At 37.0% G+C, this 23,552-nt stretch overlaps 1 protein-coding gene across 1 annotated transcript in view; it reads left to right on the forward strand.

Moving 5' to 3' along the window:
- DPYD (dihydropyrimidine dehydrogenase) overlaps positions 1–23,552 on the forward strand; it is a 643,333-nt gene that overhangs the window by 526,260 nt on the left and 93,521 nt on the right. The window contains exon 19 of the mRNA XM_063298272.1: positions 17,960–18,102. Within this exon, the coding sequence (XP_063154342.1) occupies positions 17,960–18,102 (143 nt within the window). The remainder of the gene's footprint in view (positions 1–17,959; positions 18,103–23,552) is intronic.

Below are 23,552 nucleotides of genomic sequence, written 5' to 3' on the forward strand. Positions count from 1 at the left end.
GGGATCCCTCGGATCTCAGGTGGGAGGCTGTCCAAAGGTCTGGTGCAGTCACCAAGAAGGCATGTCTCCAAGGTCCCATCGGGTGGCAACATTTAAGGGGGAAGACCTGAAGTGCACTCACCCTTTCTAACCTAGTAGGACAGGCAGGTACCCTCAGGGAGAGGTGGTCCTGCAAGTAACCTGGCCCTGTGCCATCTAAGGGTTAAAAGTGGAAACCACCACCTTGAATTGCACCCGGAAAGCAACTGGGAACCAGTGCAGCTCACACAGTAGTGGTGTTACTTGAGTGAACCATGGGGTACCCAACACTGCTCAGAATGCAGCTGCATTCTGAACCTGTTGCAGCTTCCAGATGGTCTTCAAGGGCAACCCCATGTCGAATGCCTTACAATAATCGAAATGGGTGGCGACTAAGGCATGAATGACTCTGTGCAAGGTATAGCAGTAACTCAATTTAGAATCAGTGCTGAAGTCTTACATCTAAGAGAGTAAAGCCAAACCCAATGGAACTTAGTTGAACTTATTTCACTCTGATTTCTGGCACTATTTCCAGAATCCTATAACAAAACAGCAACTTTATTGATTGATTGATTGATTTTTACATGTCACTTCCATCCACAACCTCTAAGGGACTAACAGTCCAGTAAATATACTGTAAATCACATAACAAAGCATGATTTATATACAACCTGTCATGTTCCATTCTTGAAGGCCCCTGCAGAACAGCCAGATTTTAACCACCTTCTGAAATGACAACAAGGACAAGACCATTTTTGCTTCCAGAGATGGGGGAAGCTATTCCAAGGGAGGGGGTCAAAACAAAGAAATACTTGCTTCTAGACCCCCTCCCACAGAAGCTCCTGAGGCAGAAAAACCCTTAAAATCTGTAACATGCCCTCTTGGTTGGCTTGTACCAGATAAGCAGGTTCCCTTCAGAGCAGGCAATCTCAGAAATAACCAGGTCCCAAGCCATAGAGAGTTGATAAATGATAACTAGCACCTTGAATTAAATCCAGAAGCAGCTTTCACGGTGGTAGCAGTACAGACTGTATTGGATATTTATTAATTTACTGGACATATATGGCTGCCATTACCAACCAGGCAGCTGCATTTCACACCACCTATAACCTTTTAATGATTCTCAAGGTCTGCACTCTGTGTGTGTGTAAATGAAATGTTTATACATTTTTATAACAATTTTATTAAGTTTCAGACAAAAATAAAAGCTACAGAAAAACAAAAAACTACAAAGAAAAAGAAAAAAACTAAAAACGTGTGAAAACACAAGAGAGAAAAAAAAAATTTTAGAGTTACAAAAAGAGTTGACTTCTGACTTTTAACAGCAACAATTTTCCATAATCAATCCTTTATATTAAACCAAAATCACATTATTTCTACAAATCATTCCATTGGCACATTATAAAAATCACTAAATACAGTTGCTCCATCCCCTTATATTAAAATAAAAAGAAGGAATACGTACACACCCCTTTCCTAATCAACTACCCCCTCAAGGATAACATTTATTTAATTATTTCCTTCCTACTACTATTCTATACTATCCTGTCTACTATAATAAAGATTAAACTAAAAAGCATATAAATTGTCTACCATTATACTTAATAATACAACAATTTTAATAATCTTAATCATGTTAAACCCCAAGCCAAATATTTTTTAATACATTAGTAATCTTAATCCAAGTCATTAAAGATAAATGATATCAGCCAGACCCTAAAAGCAATCTATCTGGATATTCTTAAACTCTTATCCCACTTCAAAATAGACCAAAGCATTTACGTGTCCCCACAATGCACACAGAGCGTTTTTCTTACAGAATCAAACAGCCCAACTCCCCCCCTCAAAAACTCTGACTTCTCTTCAGGAAACCTTCCAAACATAATAACCCCTTCTTTCCCATATTCCATCAGAAGATGACTTTCTCTTATGGCTTGCAACTTGATCTCTCCCTTTAATTTCTTCAACTCGACTATCCAATCTTCATCCAGCATTTCAACAGAAGCTGAAGAGACATTTCTGTCGCTGTTAAATTCATCAATTCCATCCACGACATCCCCATCCAAGTGACACATTTTAAAGCTCATATTTTCCACAATGCCCTGAATGCCTTGCATAAAAATTTGGTAAGACTCAGAAAGAATCTGAAATCTCATTGGAAATCAGAGAAAGTGTGTTTAAGATCCTCCATGCCTCAAGCAGTAGATTATGGCATCCTCTAGGAGTTTAACCAGCGAAAACCGAGGATATGAAGGCATTACAGAATATGTTTACACAAGTGAAGGTGATAAGCAGACTGTTCCCCAGGGAAAGTAGAAGCAGAAAACTGAAAGTTCAAAACAGCCGATTCAATGTGTAGGAAAATGCTAATATCTTCAAATTTAGTACAAAAATAATAACAGGGAGATAATAATTTACTTTCAATCCTTCTTAATATTTGGATGGAAAACAAGCCAAAAAAATTAATCCAAAAAATAATGATAAGCACAAAGAAAACCTGCTTTTCCTTGCTGTAGAAAGCCTCTCTTAGGGTACATGTACACACACACACATACACACACACACACACACACATATATATATATAGAGAGAGAGATTTAGAAATGGGGTGGCCAGTCTTAATGCCCCTTTAAGACTACAGCATGGCTTGGAAAATGGTGAGGTCCCAGCCTCCCAGCTACTCTTACCAGTCAAGTGCGAACTCTGCAATCTTCTGGCAGCAAACCACCGTCCGGAGGACAGATGGGGTGATTCCAAGTGTTTTCCTTTCCTGGAAAAACACTTCTGGGCTTCAGGAAAACCTGCCTGAGCCCCCCAAAAATGCTGCATTATCAGTTGTGCCAGTGAAGCCTGCGGGCACAGCTGTTCAGTCCGCCATGACCCCACTGGAAGTCCAAGATATTTATACATTTGTATATTTAAATGAAATATTCTATATCTCATTTATTTTAGACAGCTTTCCTCAATGATTTTCTTTTAAATGAAAGTTTCATTAAACCAAAAATATCCCTGCAATCTAAAAAACATTCAAATGAAAAAGAAACTGTATTCCAACACAAGCTTCAATGGCTTCTGTGATTTTTTTTAAAAAGATGGCTTCAGACTGTACAGGTATTAAGAAAGAAATATTTAGAAATCGTTATAAAGCCATAAATACAAGCAAGTGTGCTTGTTACACAAGAAGACTTCACATCTGTCATCCAGTGTTTTTAATGTTCATCGTAGTTATTAGCTGAAGATTCCTATTATTACCATTCTGCAAGTAAGCACCATTCTTGAAATTGATTGATGTTTACAAATAAAGAACATTTATTATATGTTGCCGGTTCCTAAGAGCCAATTGTGTAAACCAGAATTCCTCCATAGAAATGATGACACCTTATCTTTCTGGAACTAATCACCGCAGAGAGAGTTAAGAGGGTGAAAACACCACCAATTCACTTTACCCACCCCCACCCCCACCCCCAAAGAACTTCCATCGCATTGTCTGACCACTGAGCTGCATAATGATATGTTATTTTTATCTGTCAAAGGTAGCATCAATAGAAAATATCTTTATGCTGCTATAGGAAATAATTTTGCACTTGGCTATATAAGGAATTTATGCTATGGAGAAGCTGTTTTTGGAAATGAATATATGTGGTATTGGAGTATCTTTTACTGGGCTGGGTGAATGAACTATATGTGTTGCTTGGCAATTATATTTTAGTATCCAAGAAAGAAGTTACTTTTTCAAGCAGTGTACAAAATATTTCAAGCTTGAAAGATGCTTTTCCAATCTTGCTAGAATTTTAAACCAAAAACGGCTACAAGTAAATTTGAAACTGGGATTTTGAGCTTGACATGGGTTCCTTTCTGACACTTTCAGAAAGGTCAGAAGACATTCTGTGTTTTGATCTCAGAAACTCAGTGACTCAAGTGTGGTTTTTTTCAAATTCAAAATGTTTTGCATCCCATCTCATGTTTAGAGGTATGCAAAGCTTTGGTCTGCTGAGGATTGTTTAATACCTTTGGTAGTTGCTGTTTTTTGGCTTGATTGGTTCTGTTTTAAATTTACATTTGTGCACTGCCTAGAAAAAAAAAAGCAAAGGATGGGTTATATTCCTTCAAAATGAACATTAATGTATAACACATTCCCTGCTGGATCTCCCCCCACCCCCAGTCTATCTAGTTTTCACTTGGCTCCCCTCAGTGAATAAATTGATGTGGAAATGAATTCTCTGAGCCTGGGAACAGGAATGACCATTTAGAAAATATTTCAGGACCAGAACAGATGTACATTTCTTCCTCTTTATCAGGCAAATGATATCTCTCCTGCATCAAAAAGCAGTTATGAAGAGTATCAGCCTCATCAAGAAAGCCTTGCCTTAACATACTTGCTGATTAATGGGGATTGAAGAACACATACCCAGTTTACAGTTTCTCTACCTAACCACTTTTTCCTTGCAAGAATTCAGGCCAACAAGACTTAGAATCTAGCTTTCTCAGTTGTGAGCAACCAATAGGGGCTTGGCAAGATGTTTCTTAGGAAGCCTCCAGCAGATCAAGAAAACATTTGCCCCTTTCTACCATTGTCCTTCAGGAACTTGTATTCAGAATTAGGCTGCCTGAAAACAAGTTCCAGAATCTGTACTATGTGAAAATTATCCAATTGATCTTTTAAAATTATCTAATCTTGTGGACATTACCACATCTTTCAGCAGAGAGTTTTTAATATTACTTAAGTATTAGTGTGCTTTAAAAAAGTACTTTCCTGCTCAGCAGGGTTTACAGAATGATCAGATTATTCAAGAGGCATTTGTTGCAGCTTGGATGGGTAGGTCTCTGTCTTGGGGTTGAAATCTATGGGTACAGAATTGGTCTAGAGCTAGGTTCTACTTGCTGTTCAGAGTCTGGCCTTCTTAGTGCTTCATGCAGCCCTTCTTTTCTTCTTCCTTGGATGAAGATCAATCCAGGAAGCCCATTTTATGACTGATGTCAAATCGTAGTACGATAAAATAAGAAAAACGTCTCACCACCCACTTTCTGCAATGCTAGCTAAATGTATCTTTGTAATGAAGACTGCATTTACAATATTAGATCCAAATATTTTTTTTTGTGGGAAGTAGAAACTTTGTGCAAACCTTGGAGAGGACAATCAAAGCACATTGCAACCACTGTCTTTTTGAACTTGGAAAACAGCATGCTAGCAATAATGGAACAATAGGGAATTGTAGTCCAGCAACTTCACATGTTCCCCATCTCAGTGTAAAATCCTTTATACCTTAAGGATAGCTTTTTAGCACATGTTCTTATTTTGAGATCTTCATTTAAACTGTTGTTTGGCTGACCTTGTCCAAACAGAGGGGGGTAAGTTTTGGAATGGTTGTTTAGTTGGCCCATTATGTATCTGTAAATACTGTAACTGTAAATTATACCATGTTTTTACATTTTCAGTGGTTCAAGCTATGCTTATGACTGATTTGGAGATACTGTGTCATCAGATCTCATCAGTACAAAGATTCTGAATTAATGAATATCCTCACAGATTGAAGATATGCCCCATTCTTAGTACTCCTATTATTCTTTATGTTTCTTTGTGGAATCCACCATACTTCACTACCTTGCTAATCAGAATATCATGAGAACTTTGTCAAATGCTTTGCTTAAATCCTTACATACTGTGTCCAATACATACTCTGTAGAATTCCTACAATTTATAATAAAAGTTACCTATTAAAAAATGAAATAAGATTACTCTGATTACTCTGATTCTCTGAATGAGATGTAATAGCATTTTTATTTATTTGTTACCGATTTATTTATGTGATATTGAATAGAGCAGATAATATAATATCCTATTTATTAGCAACAGCAATTGACAAAAAAATGTTGAATGCTGTCCTTTGGTTGGGAAGACATAAATCCACAGGAAGATTATCCCATAAGGGGATGAAGTGAGAAGACAGGTGCCACTGGAGATGGAATTTCCTACTGTGCAGACTACAGAACAAGTCCTTATCATTAAATTCTCAATTATACATTTTTAGCCATGGAAAGACTGTGCGATTTCAGGGCTTCAAATTCTCTAGGTCAACTAGTTGAGCTACCTGTTTGAAAAACAAAACAAAAAAGTAAGTGGCTGTGGAAGCTGGGGTTCCAGTTTGCTGTTCCAGCTAAACAGTCCTGTACAAAAGGCATGTGAACACACAACTGTAGCTGAGCAAATTGCCACCCTCCACTGTGTCACTTCAAGCCCCCTCCTCCATGTGCTATGGATTGTCCAGATGGGAGATCATCTGGTTTCTCAGGAAAAACACTACTTTCATGCCAGAACAATTTGGACCATATTCAGTCTGCCACAGCAGCAGGCCAGTGAGATGGACCCTCTTTTGTGAGGACATGTCCTCAATAGTAAGCAGGCTGTGTAGATGAACCTTTTTTGTTTGTTTGTTTGTTTGTTAGAGATCCTGTGGCATGGTTTCCCCATTGGAAGAAACACATTTTGGAGGGAGCTCAGCTTTGTAGCATTCTTTACTAGCTCATGAAACAATTTAAATCCATTTTTGCTACTGTTGTTCTTATGGCTATTGTAGCAGTTGTTCTGTCTTCCTGGTCTCACCTCAGTTGATGGAATATGCAGAGCAGGGCCTCTTGATGTAAAAGCAGACTAATGTGAGACAAGACATTTATACTTTGTCCTACCAGGGTCACATATAGGACAACTTAATAATGAAGAATAATGAAGAATAAAAGGAACATAAGACTTGTATTCTATGTTTTTCTTTGACATTTATTCTTTCTTTAAGCTTCTAGCCTAGTTCCATTTACTCTTTGTAAGGCATAATTTATTTTTGTATTTAGTCTGCATTCATAAAACTATTTTTCGTTCCATCCAGTCAAATCTGCTATGAGTAGGGCTGTTTTTATTGTGTTTGTGTGTGTTTTGAGAAATGGAAATAAATATATCTGACTCACACGTGTTTAAATAATTTTTTTTAACACTGTGTAATATGATGATCCATTTGTTTTACCATTTGTCTATTCAAGTATTGAAGTAACAAGTTTTATAAAGAGATATGTCAATCTTTATATATATATGTGTGTGTGTGTGTCTGAAAATGGAAATAAATCTCTGCTACAATATATTTCCCAGTACAGTTCAAGAGGTAGGGGTGTGTGTGTGTGTGCTTATATGTATATAAAAATACACATTTGTATAAATAATTAAAAAATAGCTGAGTGTTAGCCTCTACCATATCAGTTCTTGAAATTGGGAGTTTCCACAGAGAAAGCATAATCAAGTAAATATAACCAAGGCCTATTGTATTTTTTAAAACTGCCACTTTTAAAAATGCTAAATTTTACAAGTTTTATGTCTATATTCGTTTTCATTTCTTCCAGTTACAATCCTGGATTCTAATTATATTAATATTAGAAGTTGCAGATAATACATGAAAAGGAAGGAAGGAAGGTGGGCAGGCAGGCAGGCAGGCAGGTTTATAACAAAGAATTGTAGCACTTTGTATTAAATTATTATTGCATACTTCTTTTAATATATCTAGAAGGCACCAATTAAGGTTCTGGTTATATGCATATTTATCTCAGTATAATCAATGAATTAGTTAAAAGGCAATCAATTAAAATCTTTTATTATTATATTATCAGTTGGCAGTCTTAATTAATATACATTCATTTTGTATTACTCTCCCAACATTCCCATGAGGAATGTTAAGCAGTGTGATAGCCCAGCTTTCACACATCAGCTAGGCATGTTGTACACATATCTGATGAACACAAAGAAACATTTCTATTCATGTATCCTCCATATAATGTAGAACATGCAGTACACGAATGGGCTGGAATATGTCTTTCAGATTTCATGGTCATTCAGTTTAAAAATAACCATATAAGAAATTAAGAGAAAGGAATGTTTGTGCCACAAAATTAAAAAAGGAAATAATGTGACCTTGGTAACCTAGCTTATTAATTCTAGATCCTAATTACTTTTTAAAGAGATTTCCACATAACAAAAAAACTTTTGTAACAAAACAACACAGAATATTTGTGCATCAAATGCAGTTACTGGAAGGAAGAAAAGTAGGAAGCAAGGAAATTACATGTAATATTTAATAAACTCTTGAGACTGACCAACATCTGTTACAAGAAGTATAGAGAAATGTTGTGGCTTCTTGACAAAGCATAAGTACTGTGTATAAATGGTCTCAAATGTAATCCTGGCATCTCCAAGGCAATGTGTTCCCCAACCCAGAAATTCATCATGACAGTCACCATAGCCATGACCCAGAAGGGAGTCCAAAAATGCAAAGCATTTTGTTGTCTCACTATATATCAGTGTGTATGTTCATATAAATTGTGGCAGGCTTTTATAGCCTTCAGATTTTGAACTATACTAATTCTTTTTTTGAAAAAGTTCTGTATTGGTGACAATTCCCAGTTGAAGACTATTACTGTTTTTATGGCCTTTTATTTATTTATTTTTCCATTGGAGAAACAATCCTTAATAAGGTATCTACTAATTAGATTTGATCATAAGCTTTGTTGTTTATTCGTTTAGTCGCTTCTGACTCTTCGTGACTTCATGGACCAGCCCACGCCAGAGCTTCCTGTCGGTCGTCAACATCCCCAGCTCCCCCAGGGACGAGTCCGTCACCTCTAGAATATCATCCATCCACCTTGCCCTTGCGGCCCCTCTTCCTTTTGCCCTCCGCTCTCCCTAGCATCAGCATCTTCTCCAGGGTGTCCTGTCTTCTCATTATGTGGCCAAAGTATTTCAGTTTTGCCTTTAATATCATTCCCTCAAGTGAGCAGTCTGGCTTTATTTCCTGGATGTTTCTAATTTTCTGGAAGAGGTCTCTTGTCCTTCCTAATCTATTGTCTTCTTCCACTTCCATGCATTGTTTGTTTAAAAATAATTCCTTATCTCTTCTGGCTAACCTCTGGAATTTTGCATTTAATTGGGCATATCTCCCCCTATCACTGTTGCCTTTTGCTTTCCTTCTTTCTTGGGCTACTTCTAGTGTCTCAGCAGACAGCCATTTTGCCTTCTTGGTTTTCTCTTTCTTTGGGATGTATTTTGTTGCCGCCTCCTGAACAATGTTGCGAACTTCTGTCCATAGTTCTTCCGGGACCCTATCTACTAAGTCCAGTCCCTTAAATCGATTCTTCACCTCCACTGCATATTCCTTAGGAATATTAGTGAGCTCATATCTAGCTGATCTGTGGGTCTTCCCTAATCCCTTTAGTCTGATCCTAAATTGTGCAAGAAGAAGTTCGTGATCTGAACTACAGTCAGCTCCAGGTCTTGTTTTTGCCTACTGTATAGATGTCTGCCACCTTTGGCTGCAAATGATGTAGTCAATCTGATTTCAGTGTTGTCCATCTGGTGAAGTCCATGTATAAAGCCATCTCTTAGGTTGTTGGAAGAGAGTGTTTGTTATGCAGAGTGAGTTGTCTTGGCAAAATTCTATCAGCCTATGTCCTGCTTCGTTTTGTTCTCCCAGGCTATGCTTACCTGTAATTCCATGTGTCAATTGACTGCCCACCTTAGCATTCCAGTCTCCTGTGATGAAAATAACATCTCTTTTAGGCGTGTTGTCCAGTAGGTGCTGCAGATCCTCATAGAACTGCTCTACTTCAGCTTCTTCAGCATCTGTGGTTGGGGCGTATATTTGGATCACTGTGATGTTAGATGGCTTGCCCTGAATTCGAATTGAGATCATTCTATCATTTTTTGGATTGTATCCAGGGACTGCTTTAGCCACTTGACTATTAATTATGAAAGCTACTCCATTTCTTCTGTGGTCCTCTTGTCCACAGTAGTAGATCTGGTGGTCATCTGATGTGAAGTGGCCCATTCCAGTCCATTTCAGTTCACTGATGCCCAAAATGTCTATCTTTAATCTTGACATCTCACCAATAACCACATCCAATTTGCCCTGGCTCATAGATCTTACATTCCAGGTTCCAATGGTGTGTTGATCCTTAGAACATCGGATTCGCCGTTCACCACCAGCACCATCGGCCGCTAGCCGTCCTTTCGGCTTTGAGCTAGCTGCGTCATCACGTCTGGGGCTAGTTGAACTCATCCTCTGTTCCTCCCCAGTAGCATTTTGACCATCTTCCGACCTGGGGGTCTCATCTTCCGATGGTATACCAACTTATCTCTGGTTGTACTGATCCATTTAGTTTTCACGGCAAGAATACTGGGGTGGGTTGGCATTACCTTCCCCAGGGATCGCATTTAGTCTGACCTCTCTGTCATGACCTTCCCGTCTTGGGTGGCCCTTCACGGTTTAGCTCATGGCATCACTGAGGTGCTCAAGCTCCAGCACCACGACAAGGTAACGATCCTTTGCTGAGGGATCATAAGCTAGTTCGGTTCAAAGTCTAAAAAGATATTTTGGGTAGTGGATAGGTTATCAGTCTTTGAAATAAATAACTAAATAAATCTAAATAAATAAAAGATCCATCATCCAAACCATAAGAGATTGTTTATTGACATATTGAAACCATCTACAGAAAATAAAGAATAATATAGAGAACGGCATGTTAAATTTATTAAAACTGTTGTTAATACGTCCGTGCAGACCATTTGGAAGAACAGTTAATGAAGTGCTCCTCCCCAAACCACTGTGGCAGGAATGTCTCCTGGAAGATTCACTGTGGTTGCTTTGAGGGCTTTTCCAGGTTGTCTCCTATGTGTGCATGTACAGACTATGCTTTCCCTGGATTGCCGGAGAAGCAAAGCGGGTATGCCTGCATATGTGGACAAATCTCAGCTTCGTAAGCTGTGCTAAGCCTTTCAGCAGATGTGATGGCTTCAGTACTTGGAGGAGGGCATTTTGTTTATACAAATACACTTTTGCAAAGTGCCCCACTGAATTCTTTGCCCAGGCCTAATTGCTGAAAGAAGTACATCATGCTGGAGCTTCCAGTTACAGTGAAGAGGAAAAGAGTCAGCCAGCCATTGAAAATAGAAAGATATATGATGACGCTTGTTGTAACATGTTTCTGACACAGTATATTTCTGATTGGTTATGGCTGCTTGGCAAATTTCACCCCCACAGCATGGTCTAACATTATGCATAGACCATTTTCCATCCAGTTATAGACATCCTGAAGTCATTTTATATGCCCCAAAGTTGAAGTCAACAAAATATTATGCTAATAGTAGAAGACTGTCATGTGATAAGAAGAATACAAAACAAATGCCATATGTGTGATGGATGGTTCAGAACAGTTCTCCTTAAATATGATATGCCTAAAGAAAAGTTGAGTTCAGATTTTTCATGAACTATTGTTGATCCTGTTCACTCCAAACTTCACATGTCACTTAAAACTGATTTGACCATAATTCCATTTGCCCAAGAATTAGATAAGTTTTGTTCTATAGAAGTGGGTTTACTTCTTATAAAGACTTCTCAATCTTATCAAATTATAACTTTCAAAATCCTTTCAGGGAAAACACAATTCTTAAACTAAACCTAATGCAATAATAGTGACAAAAGTAACTAAGAAGTAACTCTACTCTTAGGGAATCTCCAAAATACCTTAAAAATACCCATTTTGTTAACTTCTATAGTGAATTCCGTATTCTGAAAGTTATTCTTAAATAAGAGATTAATTTTTAGGCTGTAATATTAGATTTCATTTCATAACATGGTAGTAGTCTCTCTTTCCAGGTTTTTTTCTTTTCCCCAATAACAAATTTCTGTATACTGGTTTTCTTCTGCATATAAATGCATTCATTGGCCATTTTGAAAGATATGCTTGCTGCACTGTTTCATTAAGCTGATGCTTTATCGGGTAATTGTTTAAACATAAAGCCATAGCACTATCAAAAGGAAAGGTGAACTAATGGCATTTGCAAATGTCAGGGATTATCTTAACACTTTTATTATAGTTTATAAAAAGAAGGTTCAGGGCATTCCATAGCAATTATTTCCACAGAAATTGGTTATTTAAATAAATTGCTAATTATCTGGGTATGACAGTACTGAAAACCTTGCTAATGAGTTATGTGATAAGTGCAGCTTTTGAAGGCCACCTACAGGTGGAAAGGAGCAAAAGCAATATTGAATTATTATCCCAAATAAGACGGTGAATGCAAATATCTTGTTTAAAATATTTACATTGGCCTGTGTGAGCACTTCCCAAATGTCATGTTGTATACTGCAAGTTTATGGAAATGGTCTCTATTGAGTTTGGTTTATTTGCTTGTTTGCCCTAATCCTTAAAAGGTCTGCCTTAATTAGTATTTACATTTACATTTTACAATATGTGAATGGCAAATGTTTTCAGATTAATTCCCATTTTGAATGCTGATATTTTCATTTATTTAATAAAAATTATATTTTATTACTTATATTAAGCAATTAACATTAGTACAAACAAAATAACTGCATGCTGTGCCCAGCATATCTTGCTGGAAGATGGGTATGATCCCAAATATGCATAATTGTAAATTAGTTCCACTAACTGGTAAATGGTATCTATCACTGTGGTCTAGCTCCTCTTGTCTTCTTTTTAATGATCGATATGAAAATATGCACCTTTTAAACCAGGGCATTTCCCATTGTAATTGCTTGACACAGGTACTGATTTAAAAACCCACATATTTTGTTGAAAAAATAGGACTGTAGCACTCAATCCCTTGCAACCAACTTGCACTGAGGTTCCTTCCTAAAAAGCTAGAATTCTGATGAAACCCTAATAGGGAAGGCATATTATGAATTATCCTCTGTATGTCTTTCTGTTTGAATTTGGCACGTATGTGATATCATGAAGTGGGTGCTCTTGAATGATACTGCAGATTGCAATTGGATCCATCATAGAAACTACTTTGTAGTATAGGAGTAAATTAGGTACTTGTGCAAAATCCAGATGAAACAGCCCCATAAGGTAAAGAAGCCTGTAATTGAGCAAGAATTGTAGCTGTGGGGCTTGACAAGAAATTACGTCAGGTGATGAGCATTCCTTTGCTACGTCAAGGTTCAGCTCACAATGCTATCATATCATCCAGAGGTTATACAGAGACTAAGCAGTTTAGAGCTAGTTTCAAATGTAATCAATACCTTACATTTTGTCTCAAAAATAAGGAACCATTGCATACATTGAAACTCAGCATAATATAATCAGTACTTTGAATTATGTCAAAGGCAATAATTAACTTGTAGACAATAAGCAACTGGCACACATGTTAAAACACAAGTATAATGTACTAGCAATTATTCCATCAGTGCTTGCACACATATTCATGCACAGACACACACTTTAACTACACAAATAAACCCTATACTCAGTTATAGTACTGTTACTCATTTTTCTTTTAATAACAGCACAGTAACCAAAATTACACACAGTTCATGAAAAATAAATTGTATATTTAATATTCTGTTAGCCTCCTTAGTTTATTCTTAGTTCATGTTTAATATAATGTTGAATGAATCTTAAATTTAATTTTGCAAAGAAGATCCATGCTGTAATTACTATAACATAAATAAATTAAAGCTAAGTTTTGCTATGTGGTGTGCAGTATGCTACTGAGAATTATGATCCAATTTCATTTTTATGCCAGGAACTCTAGACAATAGATATTGCGGGAAATATATTGTTTTTGTTTTTCCAGTATATGTTTTGTTTCTTTTGATAGGTTAGAAGAACCAAACAGAGTTTTAAATTCCAAAATTAATGGTGAAAAGAGCATGATATAGAGGGAGAAGAAATGGGGTGATGTGTATATGGGCTATGAATAAGAGAATTTGTCATTCTTTGGATGAAAGCAATCATCCAGACATGGTGCAATGAACATTAAGCTCAAGGCACCATAATCATACTAGGTTCCAATTTATGTCGCAGCCTTCACCCACTAAGCAACATTGCATCTGCTCTAGCGAACCACATCTGCTTTGAAACTTCTGACCACTTGTTCCGGGCACCAGTTAATTTACTCACTTTCTGAATCATATATGTAGCAGAAACTATGGAGTCAATGGTCTGTTGGTGGTTCATTGACAGTAGAGTTCATCCTTATTTCAATTAACAGCTACCTTTGAAGCCCATTATCATTGGGCAGGGACAGTCGTGTTTTGTAAATGAGTAATAATGAGCTACTTTTGTTGTTGCTGTTGCTTTTTATTCCTGCTTCATTTAGTATAAAGCAGAAGCATGTTAAGGCTCTGGAAATCAGGATATATTATTTCCTCTGTTGTTATGCTGTCATGTTACACATTTTGGAAACAGGAAATTAATGGCAAAATTACTAATGCCTGTGAATTTTATTATAATGAGAGAAAGGGGAAGTGAAGTATTTTCACTTATCTGTGAATGGGTATAAAAATTATGAGACAGAGCAGAATTTGGGGAAATAGTGATGTGTAAGAGATGAAACAGCTCTGTTTTCTGGATTAAGAACATAAGAAGAGTTCTGCCAGACTAGTGGCCCAACCTTCCCCAGGTCTTGTCCCTTGAGATGTGCAGGATAACGATCTTACTGCTGTTGATCAAGAGGCTGGGTCTGGTGGGACTTGCGAGCCGACAAATCTGAAGAGATTCAAATGGAAGAACAGGGTCCTAGCCCATTACTGGCCAGTGGGACAGTCACAAGAGCCCACAAACACGACAGGAGGACAGCAGCCTCCCCTGTTTCTTCCCAACAGGAGGATTACTAGAATATCCAAGATGAGAATGGATTGTGTTATGATCTCACCTACTGTCTTCTGTTATGCTTATCATAGTTAGCTCTCAGTCCTGGGCACATAAGGCTTAAAGTAAGAGCTTCAGTGGGATTTACTTTTATGGAAGTGTGGATAGGATTGTGCTGCCATTAGCCACATACCCCACCCCCCCAAAAAAAACTAATCAAAGAAAGCAAGCAGAAGTAAAGCATGCAAATCAGATTATGTCATACAGTGATCATGTTAATGCTAGCATTTTAAAGCCTCTTTACCAAAATTTTAGGTGTAAAGAGGCCCTTAGCTTCTGGAGAGCACGGCTGTGCTGTACAGTATTTTAAGTTCTAGAACTTTGTACGTACTTAGAATCAGTTGTTTCATACTTACGATGCAGATGTCAATGTGTATGCATAAGATAATGACCTTCTCCATGATTTCTGCTCTGAAGCATCAAAGCATTCAATTTAAATGAGCCGATTTGCATTTAAAGGGCTGGCCCAAAGCAGCTATTGGATTCAACTGATTTTGTTTTCTTTTTAAACAGATGGGATGCTTCTGAATTATTTTTAGAAATGGGAGGTCTCTTCTATATCCTGTTAATTTCCAAACTGCTCAGCCATTTGTAGGACTCAAGAAAAACTTCAGGGCTGAACCTAATTCCCTCATATGTTATAAGCCCATTCTATTAGCCACACAGAATCTGTTCAGATGTAATTTGGACGCAAGAGTGTTGCAGATAAAAGTGGTCAGGTGGCTATGCATTCAAGCTTCAAGAACTGGCAGTTCCTCCCATCCATTCATATGTTTCAGGATCACTTCTGAATTATCATTTGGAGATCATGCAGGGCACCTCCATGTATATGAAAGCCTTTCTGTTGCAGAAGCTCTTTATGAACCCTTGAGGGAGTAGAATAATGAATTTGGCTGTGGGACGGGGATGAAACATACAGTCCTGTACTTCTTTGTAATATCATTGCTCTTTCACACAAGTAATGCCCAAGCAAGTCTGTAGTCCTCCTGACATCCAATTAGGTAGTCACTGAATTATTGATATACTGCTTATTACTGGTTCCATTTTTAAACACTGCTTCTTGTACAACATTAGGGGAGGAGAAAAAAGAATCTTGCACTAACATACCATGATTTTAGTCATTTTTCAGTAGCTGCAAGAAAATCTAAAAAAAAAAGGCATCCTCTACAGTGCGAAAGAGCAGTATGAATTCTGGAAGCCTCTTTGTGTTCTTCCTTTTCTCATTAAGATTGATTTTGTTAAGCTGACTGCAAATATCAAGCCATCCATTAAGGCCCGTTGGGAATTCTTTGCCCTCTCTCTTTTCCTCGTTTGATCTTCTGTTTTGCTATGATCTTTACTTTTGCTCTTTAAGGTTACTTTAAAAAAAAAATCCCCAGTTTTGGTCAAACATTGGTCACTGTTCCTTAAGAGCCTTATGCTGATGATAATTTTCCACCTGCTGTTTGGACTTAAGTGCCTAATTAGGCTTCATCCTTTCTCTTCCTCCCACCCCTACACATTTTGGCTTCAGCAATGATTCTGATTGTCTAAGAGGTATAATTTCTCTGCACAATCCTACCTATGCAAAGCAAATCATCTCAGCTTTCTTTGTAGCTCATGTTTCTCTGTCCCTTTAAGACATGTGTCCCTATAAGACAGCCTGAATACTGGTTCTGGAGCAGATGCTGATTGGGTGCAAGTTCAGTCTTGGAAATGGGGGATATGCCAGGTAGGTGAATAATGAGAAGGAATCTGTGCTGAAGCAGCTGAAGGTGGCATAACCCTAGAGGATAATTCATATGCTGAATCAGGAGCAGATGTCAATAGAGACAGCTTGTCTGAGTATTTGGATGCTGATTCAGTAGCAAGTTGCATTGATGGGATGGGCTTGTCAGACATCCTGTTTGTAAAGACCAATGTTGACTGTACAAATGGTGGGTTGTTAGAAGGAGGTGACATTTTCCTGGAGGCAATAAGCACAGAAGAAACATCTTTCAAAAATGACAACATAACAGATTTTTCAGTGTTCTTTTGAGAAATCCTATCAGCAAACAGATTTTTGTTTTGTGTTTGTTTGTTTTTTAAAGACAGTGAAATATTCTCCAAATACTTGAGGCATCTCAGTGTGGCCATTTGCTTACTCATCATGCCAAAATGCAACAGTGAGGCTTTTGCAAATGCATTCTAGGGGTAGAGTCTACCAACACACTCAAGTGCTACAGGAGCCTCCCACAAGTAGGAGCCGTGTTGTGCATGGATGTACCTGTTGTGGAGGTTTCCTATGGGATAAAAATAGTGTGTGTCTATCAGGTTATATCCACCAAAGTATAGAATACTATTTTTGGACAATAAGAATCCTCCAAGTCAAACTTGCTGACTGCTTTTGCTTTCCCAACATTTACATGCTTGGAAAGCTTGATCTGATAGATACGTTCTTAAGAGGCAGTTAATGATTTTGGCAGTTACTATTATATTTTACTAATCTTTATTGGGTGTACAGTACAGTTAAGGATAACCCAAGTAGCAGTTAGAGTTACAAGCTGAGGGACCCTGCATTCAAATATCCACTTAGTCATTTACTTATATTAGACCTGCCCCCACCACTTCCCCAATGCTCCAGGACTGCAAGCCTTGAATGTGGTTCCCAAGCTCCTCCAAGGGTTGCTTCTGAATTACTATTTTAAATGAGATAGAAGGAAGAAGTATTAGATTCACAGGGAGTAATATTAATTAAATCAACTGATTTAATTTTTGTTCTGATCCATCACTTTACCCTGCACTGTACTCAGAGGTAAGCATGGCATATCACTGTTCTGTGATAAGGTTTAACTTGGAGGTAGAGATGCTATGGGCCTTCAGATACAACCCATAGCCAGGAATGACAGACATTGTAGTTTAGCATTTTCTGGAGGATCCCACTCTTGGTTTAGCATTGAGTAGACATCTCCTGGGTTCACTTTTTGTGTTAAATGATGTTCTGACCATGAATAGTAAATTTAATATGAAGGCATGCATGCATGTGTGTTTGTATACGAACATGCATTAGTGAGTTTGAAAATTGGAGGTGAGACCAGGAGATGCTGTACTAAGGAAGAGTCTTGAAGAAAGACAGCAAAGTAGTTGTACAGATAAGCAGTTCAAGGTTTAAAAAAGAGTCTACCATGATTGGTAGACTAGGAGCAGAGCAAGAGACAGAGACAGTCTTGTCTGAGTCTCAGTGCCCTTCACTAATGAACTCTCTTTATTTATACAGGAAATGCCATCGGACCAATAGTTCTTCGAGCAGTTTCTGCAATTGCTGGGGCTCTTCCTGGTTTTCCTATCTTAGCAACAGGAGGCATTGACTCAGCTGAAAGCGGATTGCAATTTCTTCATAGTGGTGCTACTGTTTTACAGGTATTATTTTTGTCCTTTTTTAAAGAAAAAAAACAATGACAGATTTTGCTTTAAAGTGAGATGAGAAAGATGCCTAAATCTGGACCACATTGTTTTCCTTCATTTCTTCTCCTTTTCTGAGCCATTGTTGTCCTTTGTCTATTTAATTTATATTCTATCTTTCTGCTACAGTTGGCCTAGCAATAGATAAGAATAAAATATGAAACAAATTACCTAAAATGTAATAATTGTAAAGCATAATTAGGATAAGTTAATAACTGCAAACATGAAACCTAAAACAATCTCACAATGCCAATATTATAAAGACTTTTTGTAAATATCTGGTGGCTCTATAAAGGAAGTATTATGTACATTTTGGTTATTGCACACTGACGAGGATGTTATAGAACTGGAAAAAAGCACAGAAAAAGGCAATCAAAATAGAAAAATAATGTGCCGACGGCAATTATCCTATGCAGAAATTATAAAATGTATAACTTATTTCAGTTTAAAAAACAGGTAAATAGGTTTATGAGGGAGGTTATTCAAATCATGGATGATGTAGAAAAAGTGAATTGAGGTTTTCCTCTCTTTCATAATAGCATCTGTGTTTATACAGTGTATATAATGATAAAAAGAGAATGAAGATAGATAAAAAAGTACTATGTTATTAACCCATTTAATTAGTAATGGTCTGGCCAAACCTTGGACAGCTTTAAAAGGAGATTAGAGACATTTATTGAAAATAAAATTATCAATGGGTAATAATAATTATAGCTATATAGTACCTCTAGTATTAGAAATAGTATTGCTCTTAATATCAGTTGCAAGACTACATAATAGGAATCTTGCTCTTATATTCATATCCTGCCTGAGGCTTCCCATAGGCATGCTGAACTTGATAGGCCTTGGGTCTAATTCAACAATGTTCTTATTTTATTTTGATTTCAGACAATTATCTTTCAAGTTATTTCATGGTAATCTTCTTGGAAAGCTGATAAAATATAGACTAGCAATGTTACAGTTAGATGGATTTGGAACATATAAAAAGGGTGTTCATCAATTGTTTTTCATCAGTCCCAGTCCCAAATGGGTGTTAATAGAGTTCTAATTTCCAAAATGGTTAACACTGTCATAAATTAGTTGGGTGACAATAAAAAAGAAGGTGTTAATTGTCTCTGCAAATAATAGGGCTTCTTGATCTGGGCTGAAAAAATCTGGATGACCACTGGATTGTAGCAAAGAGGTATATGGAAAATAACTCTTAACCTTCTGTCTAGCACAGTAGGAGGAGAGCTAGAGTAGTCTATGATGGTAAAAGTCAGGCATCTGCTAGCACCTTTTCCAACTAACAAATCTCCAACCAACACAAAAGTTTATGCCTTTTAATAAAATGTGTTACTCAGGAAACATGTTACCAGAATCCTTCTATCAGTCATCAGATTTTGCAGCCCATGTTTGGTAGCCCTACAGATGGTATGATACCTAATACTGTAGAATTAAAAAACAAAACAGAGCTTGCTTGAAGGCGGGATAAGGCAAAACTAAGAAAATTAATATCCACAAAGATAAAGTTCTACATTTAAATTTAAAAAAAACTCAGATGTACAAACTCACACTGAATGACTTGATAATAGTACAAATTAAAAGAAACTGGTGGTTTTACCAGATCACATGCTAAAAAGAAGCATAATTTCTAGATTAAATGAAGTAATGATACTGTTTTGATGTACAGAATTTACACTTAACTTCAAATATTAGCAGGACCATCATGTAGATGAGGAAGCTAACTTGTTTTCTGTGGCTCGGTGAGTAGGATCTCAACAACATAAATTGAAAGGAAAAGGAAACAGTTGTAAAATAAAAAGAATTTCCTGGTGGTAGAAGCTAGTAGAACAGTATATTTTGAGGGGAGGTCAAATCTCCTATGTTCAAGTTGGTAAAGCAGATTAAATGATAATCTTTAGGGACAATAAATTCCCTGCATTAGCAGGGGATAGATCTATATAATTTTTGAAGCCCCTTTCAAATTCTATGATTCTTAGAGTTTATGGACAAGGTGCCATCTGGCTAGACTACAGCAAAACAGAAGGTTGTGGTCTCATTAAAGACTCTTATCCTCCATAATTTCATTACTTGAGAGAACAACTAGCCTAAGGCTGAGATAGGGAGCTGAAGACTGGGGCAGAATATCAGACTTGGAGGAGACCACTCTGCTTCCATTCAGTTGTATTGAGCAAATTTTAATATTAAAGGAATGCAGGATGCCTATCATGTGGTAGAAATGGGGGGGGGGGCAAATGACGAAACAAATCTTATGTCACAACACACATTTTGTCTGATACCTAAAAGGCTAATGATTGGCACTGGTTTAAAAAAAAAGTTGGAAGGAGAAATGGTCAGAAAGGAACATTTAACACCTCCTTCTTGCAACTTTCACCAGGAAATTAAATCATTATTTCAATTAGTGAAATACAGACACTTGGGTCATATAGGAATGGCAGAAAAACAGATTCAAATATGAAGACGTGGGATTGCCAATGCTTTAACAATACTTCTTTTTCTTTTCAAAGCTCAGAAAACAAAGTGATGAAATCTGTTTGTTTAAGGCTAGATGTAAAGTTGTATCAGTTGCCTTAAATCAGGGGGTGGCATTTTTTTCTGGCAACAAGAAAAAAATTCCACAAATCTTGCAAGATTTTGGAAATGTCATGAAAACTCTCACAACAACACTGCGTAACATTTGGCAAACATCTGAAAGTTCATCTGTAAAAACATCAGTTTCGACAGCTGCAGACATTGTTTAGGGTACAACAGATTGAAATTAAAAGGTAAGGCTGTTCTTGAGCCAAACATATATAGCTTCCATTCAAATTTTAAATTAATGTTTTAAATATATAATTCTCTAGCCACAGATAAAATTACATTATGGTACAGATTCTTACATTTAAATAAAAGTTGCTAATGTTGTCAGAAACTTCAGTTCTGAAAGTATTATAAACAAAACTTCTCCCCTCCCCCCATTTTGTACTCCTGATCTAGAGCAGTATTTATATATGAAAAGAAAAGGAGAAAGACGTATGATCAGCAGGGGAATGTTCCATTGGTTTCATTTATGACTACTAATTAGAACTGAACCTCAACCAAAGGAGTATATAACTTCCTACAAGTTGTCACACGGCCTCTGAAGGTTTCCATTAAAATGTTAGATTAGCTGAAATGTATTATAGTGTTCCTTCCAACTTGCTTAAGGATTTTGATTTGACTTCAAAAATTGATATCTTGATTAGTTTATTAATGTATAACTTGGCAGAATGATTAGATGGGTGAACGGGTTTATTATTAATTTATCCAAAACTTGCTTATAATTATACATTTTTAAAATGTGACAGAATCAAGAGCCAAAGGAACCTATATAATGGATTGGCATTCTTATATCTTTGGAGAATCACAAGTATTGGAATTAGTGAGGCAAGACCAAATCACTCTAGTGCATGAGAGAAGATCAACCATTTTCTTTTTGCAAAATTATTACCAAAAACTTCAAGGCAGGATAATTTTATGTAGAGTATAATAACAGAAATGTTTTTCTTAAGATGATCACATTTCTGGCTTCTTATTACAGCTCCAATAAAATTAATATAAGGATTTCTTTTACAGCTCCTGTTCCTTTCAATGCCATTTGTGCAGGAATATCCATTTTCTGCATACAGACAAATACACAGATCAATCCAGTTTGAGCATCTTTATGTTCCATTGTTTTCAAGAACAGAAAGTTAAGCAAATAATTAGTTATCCCACTTATAGCAAACAAGGTATAAACGTGCTTAACTTTAGCTATATCCTGGTTACTTTTTAACAAACAGAGCAATATTGTACGTGGAATGAGAGAAGAATCTCAAGTGAAGGAGTACTGTAGACTCATCTCAAAGAGAGCATCTTATGTATGGTTAAGCAGTTGTTTAGGAATGCAGAATGTGGGTATCTCACAAGCACACATTAAAAGAGTCCACCACTGAGTTAGCTGAGAATATATTTCACAAAAGTAGGGTAAGGAGTCTTCTGGCCCACAAGGTTGTAGCAAAATTGTTAACAGTCTGGGGTTGATATTAGCAGAGGTCAATTACTGAGGTCAATAGTTTTTATTACAGTCCTATCCTAAGTAACAGTTCATGCTGGCAGCTAAGCATCTGTTGACCAAGCATGAACAAGCAAAGGGTCAAGGTTTCCCAAAAGTAAGATGCCACTAGTAATGAAGGCACAGAAGATTAGGCTCTTTTGTTCATTGGAGTCAAGGTGCACAAAGTTAGGCTGTCACAAAAATTGTTCCAAGGCTCGGTTATTCATAGGAAGATTCTTTATACAATGAAAGTTGCCAGCCTCTACCCAAACATATTAGGCACTGGTCAACTCTGATAGCAGAAGATTGTCTACTTGGGAGCAAGAATTTTTTCTTTGAAAAGACAATTTATTTCAAAGGCAACTTGAGTATATAGATGCAAAATCAGAATCAGTGGGGCATAATTCAGCTTGATTTCTCTGAGGCTCATTCCATCAGAACGAAGTCTGTTAGGTGCCTCTTCCTGATCCCTCTCTTCCTCCCATGCTGATTTCTGTGCCAGGGGTATGACAGAACATCAAAGCTTCAGTAAATGAAGGGAACTCAGAGACCAATAGAGTAATACGACTGTGAAAGCTGATTCACGTATTGAGAGGAAATCTAGTAGCTGTTTCCAAAACAATCAAGAAATGCTGTTTGCTCTGCCTTCACAAAAAAAAAAAAAAGTCCTATTCTCCTATAACCAAAAAAAGTGCAAGAAAACAAATACGAAAGTTGCTGCTTTAAATTGCCTATGTATAGGTTTCTCATTTGAAAGTAGAGTAGTCACTGGAATTTTTGTGCTGTATCTTTATCCTTCTTGCAGATAAACATTAGACTGTTCTGGCTCCTACAAGAGAAGTGTGCAGTTGGTCTAACGCTTGTTTGTTTGTTTGTTTGTTTGTTTTCTATCCCGCCTTTATTATTGTTATAAACAACTCAAGGCAGTGAACATACCTAATACTCCTTCCTCCTCCTGTTTTCCCCACAACAACAGTTACTGAGAATTCAGACACTCAGATTTTATTTAGGAAGTGACCCCTTGAAAGAAGGTTCATGAATAATAACTCAGCTAGATTAGTTACTCTGTTATAATTTATAAATCAAGGCGTATACATCTGATCTGCCTGCTACAGTTCAGAGCAATCAAAGTATGTATGTATGTGTATCCTAGTTTTTTCCTCCTACCTTTCCAAGTTAGTGGATATTTCCCTGCTTTCTTCAAGGCCATGGAAAGCAGTTGGGATGTGTTCACACAACAATTATCATGAGGCTAGGAACTGCTGCTTCCTGTCTTGCCAACTTCATTCTTTTTATTTTTATAATAATTTTATTAAGTTTGAGAACAAAGATAAAAACTACAAAAAAGCAA

This window comes from Candoia aspera, chromosome 3 (genome assembly GCF_035149785.1).
Source record: "Candoia aspera isolate rCanAsp1 chromosome 3, rCanAsp1.hap2, whole genome shotgun sequence".
NCBI lineage: Eukaryota > Metazoa > Chordata > Lepidosauria > Squamata > Boidae > Candoia > Candoia aspera.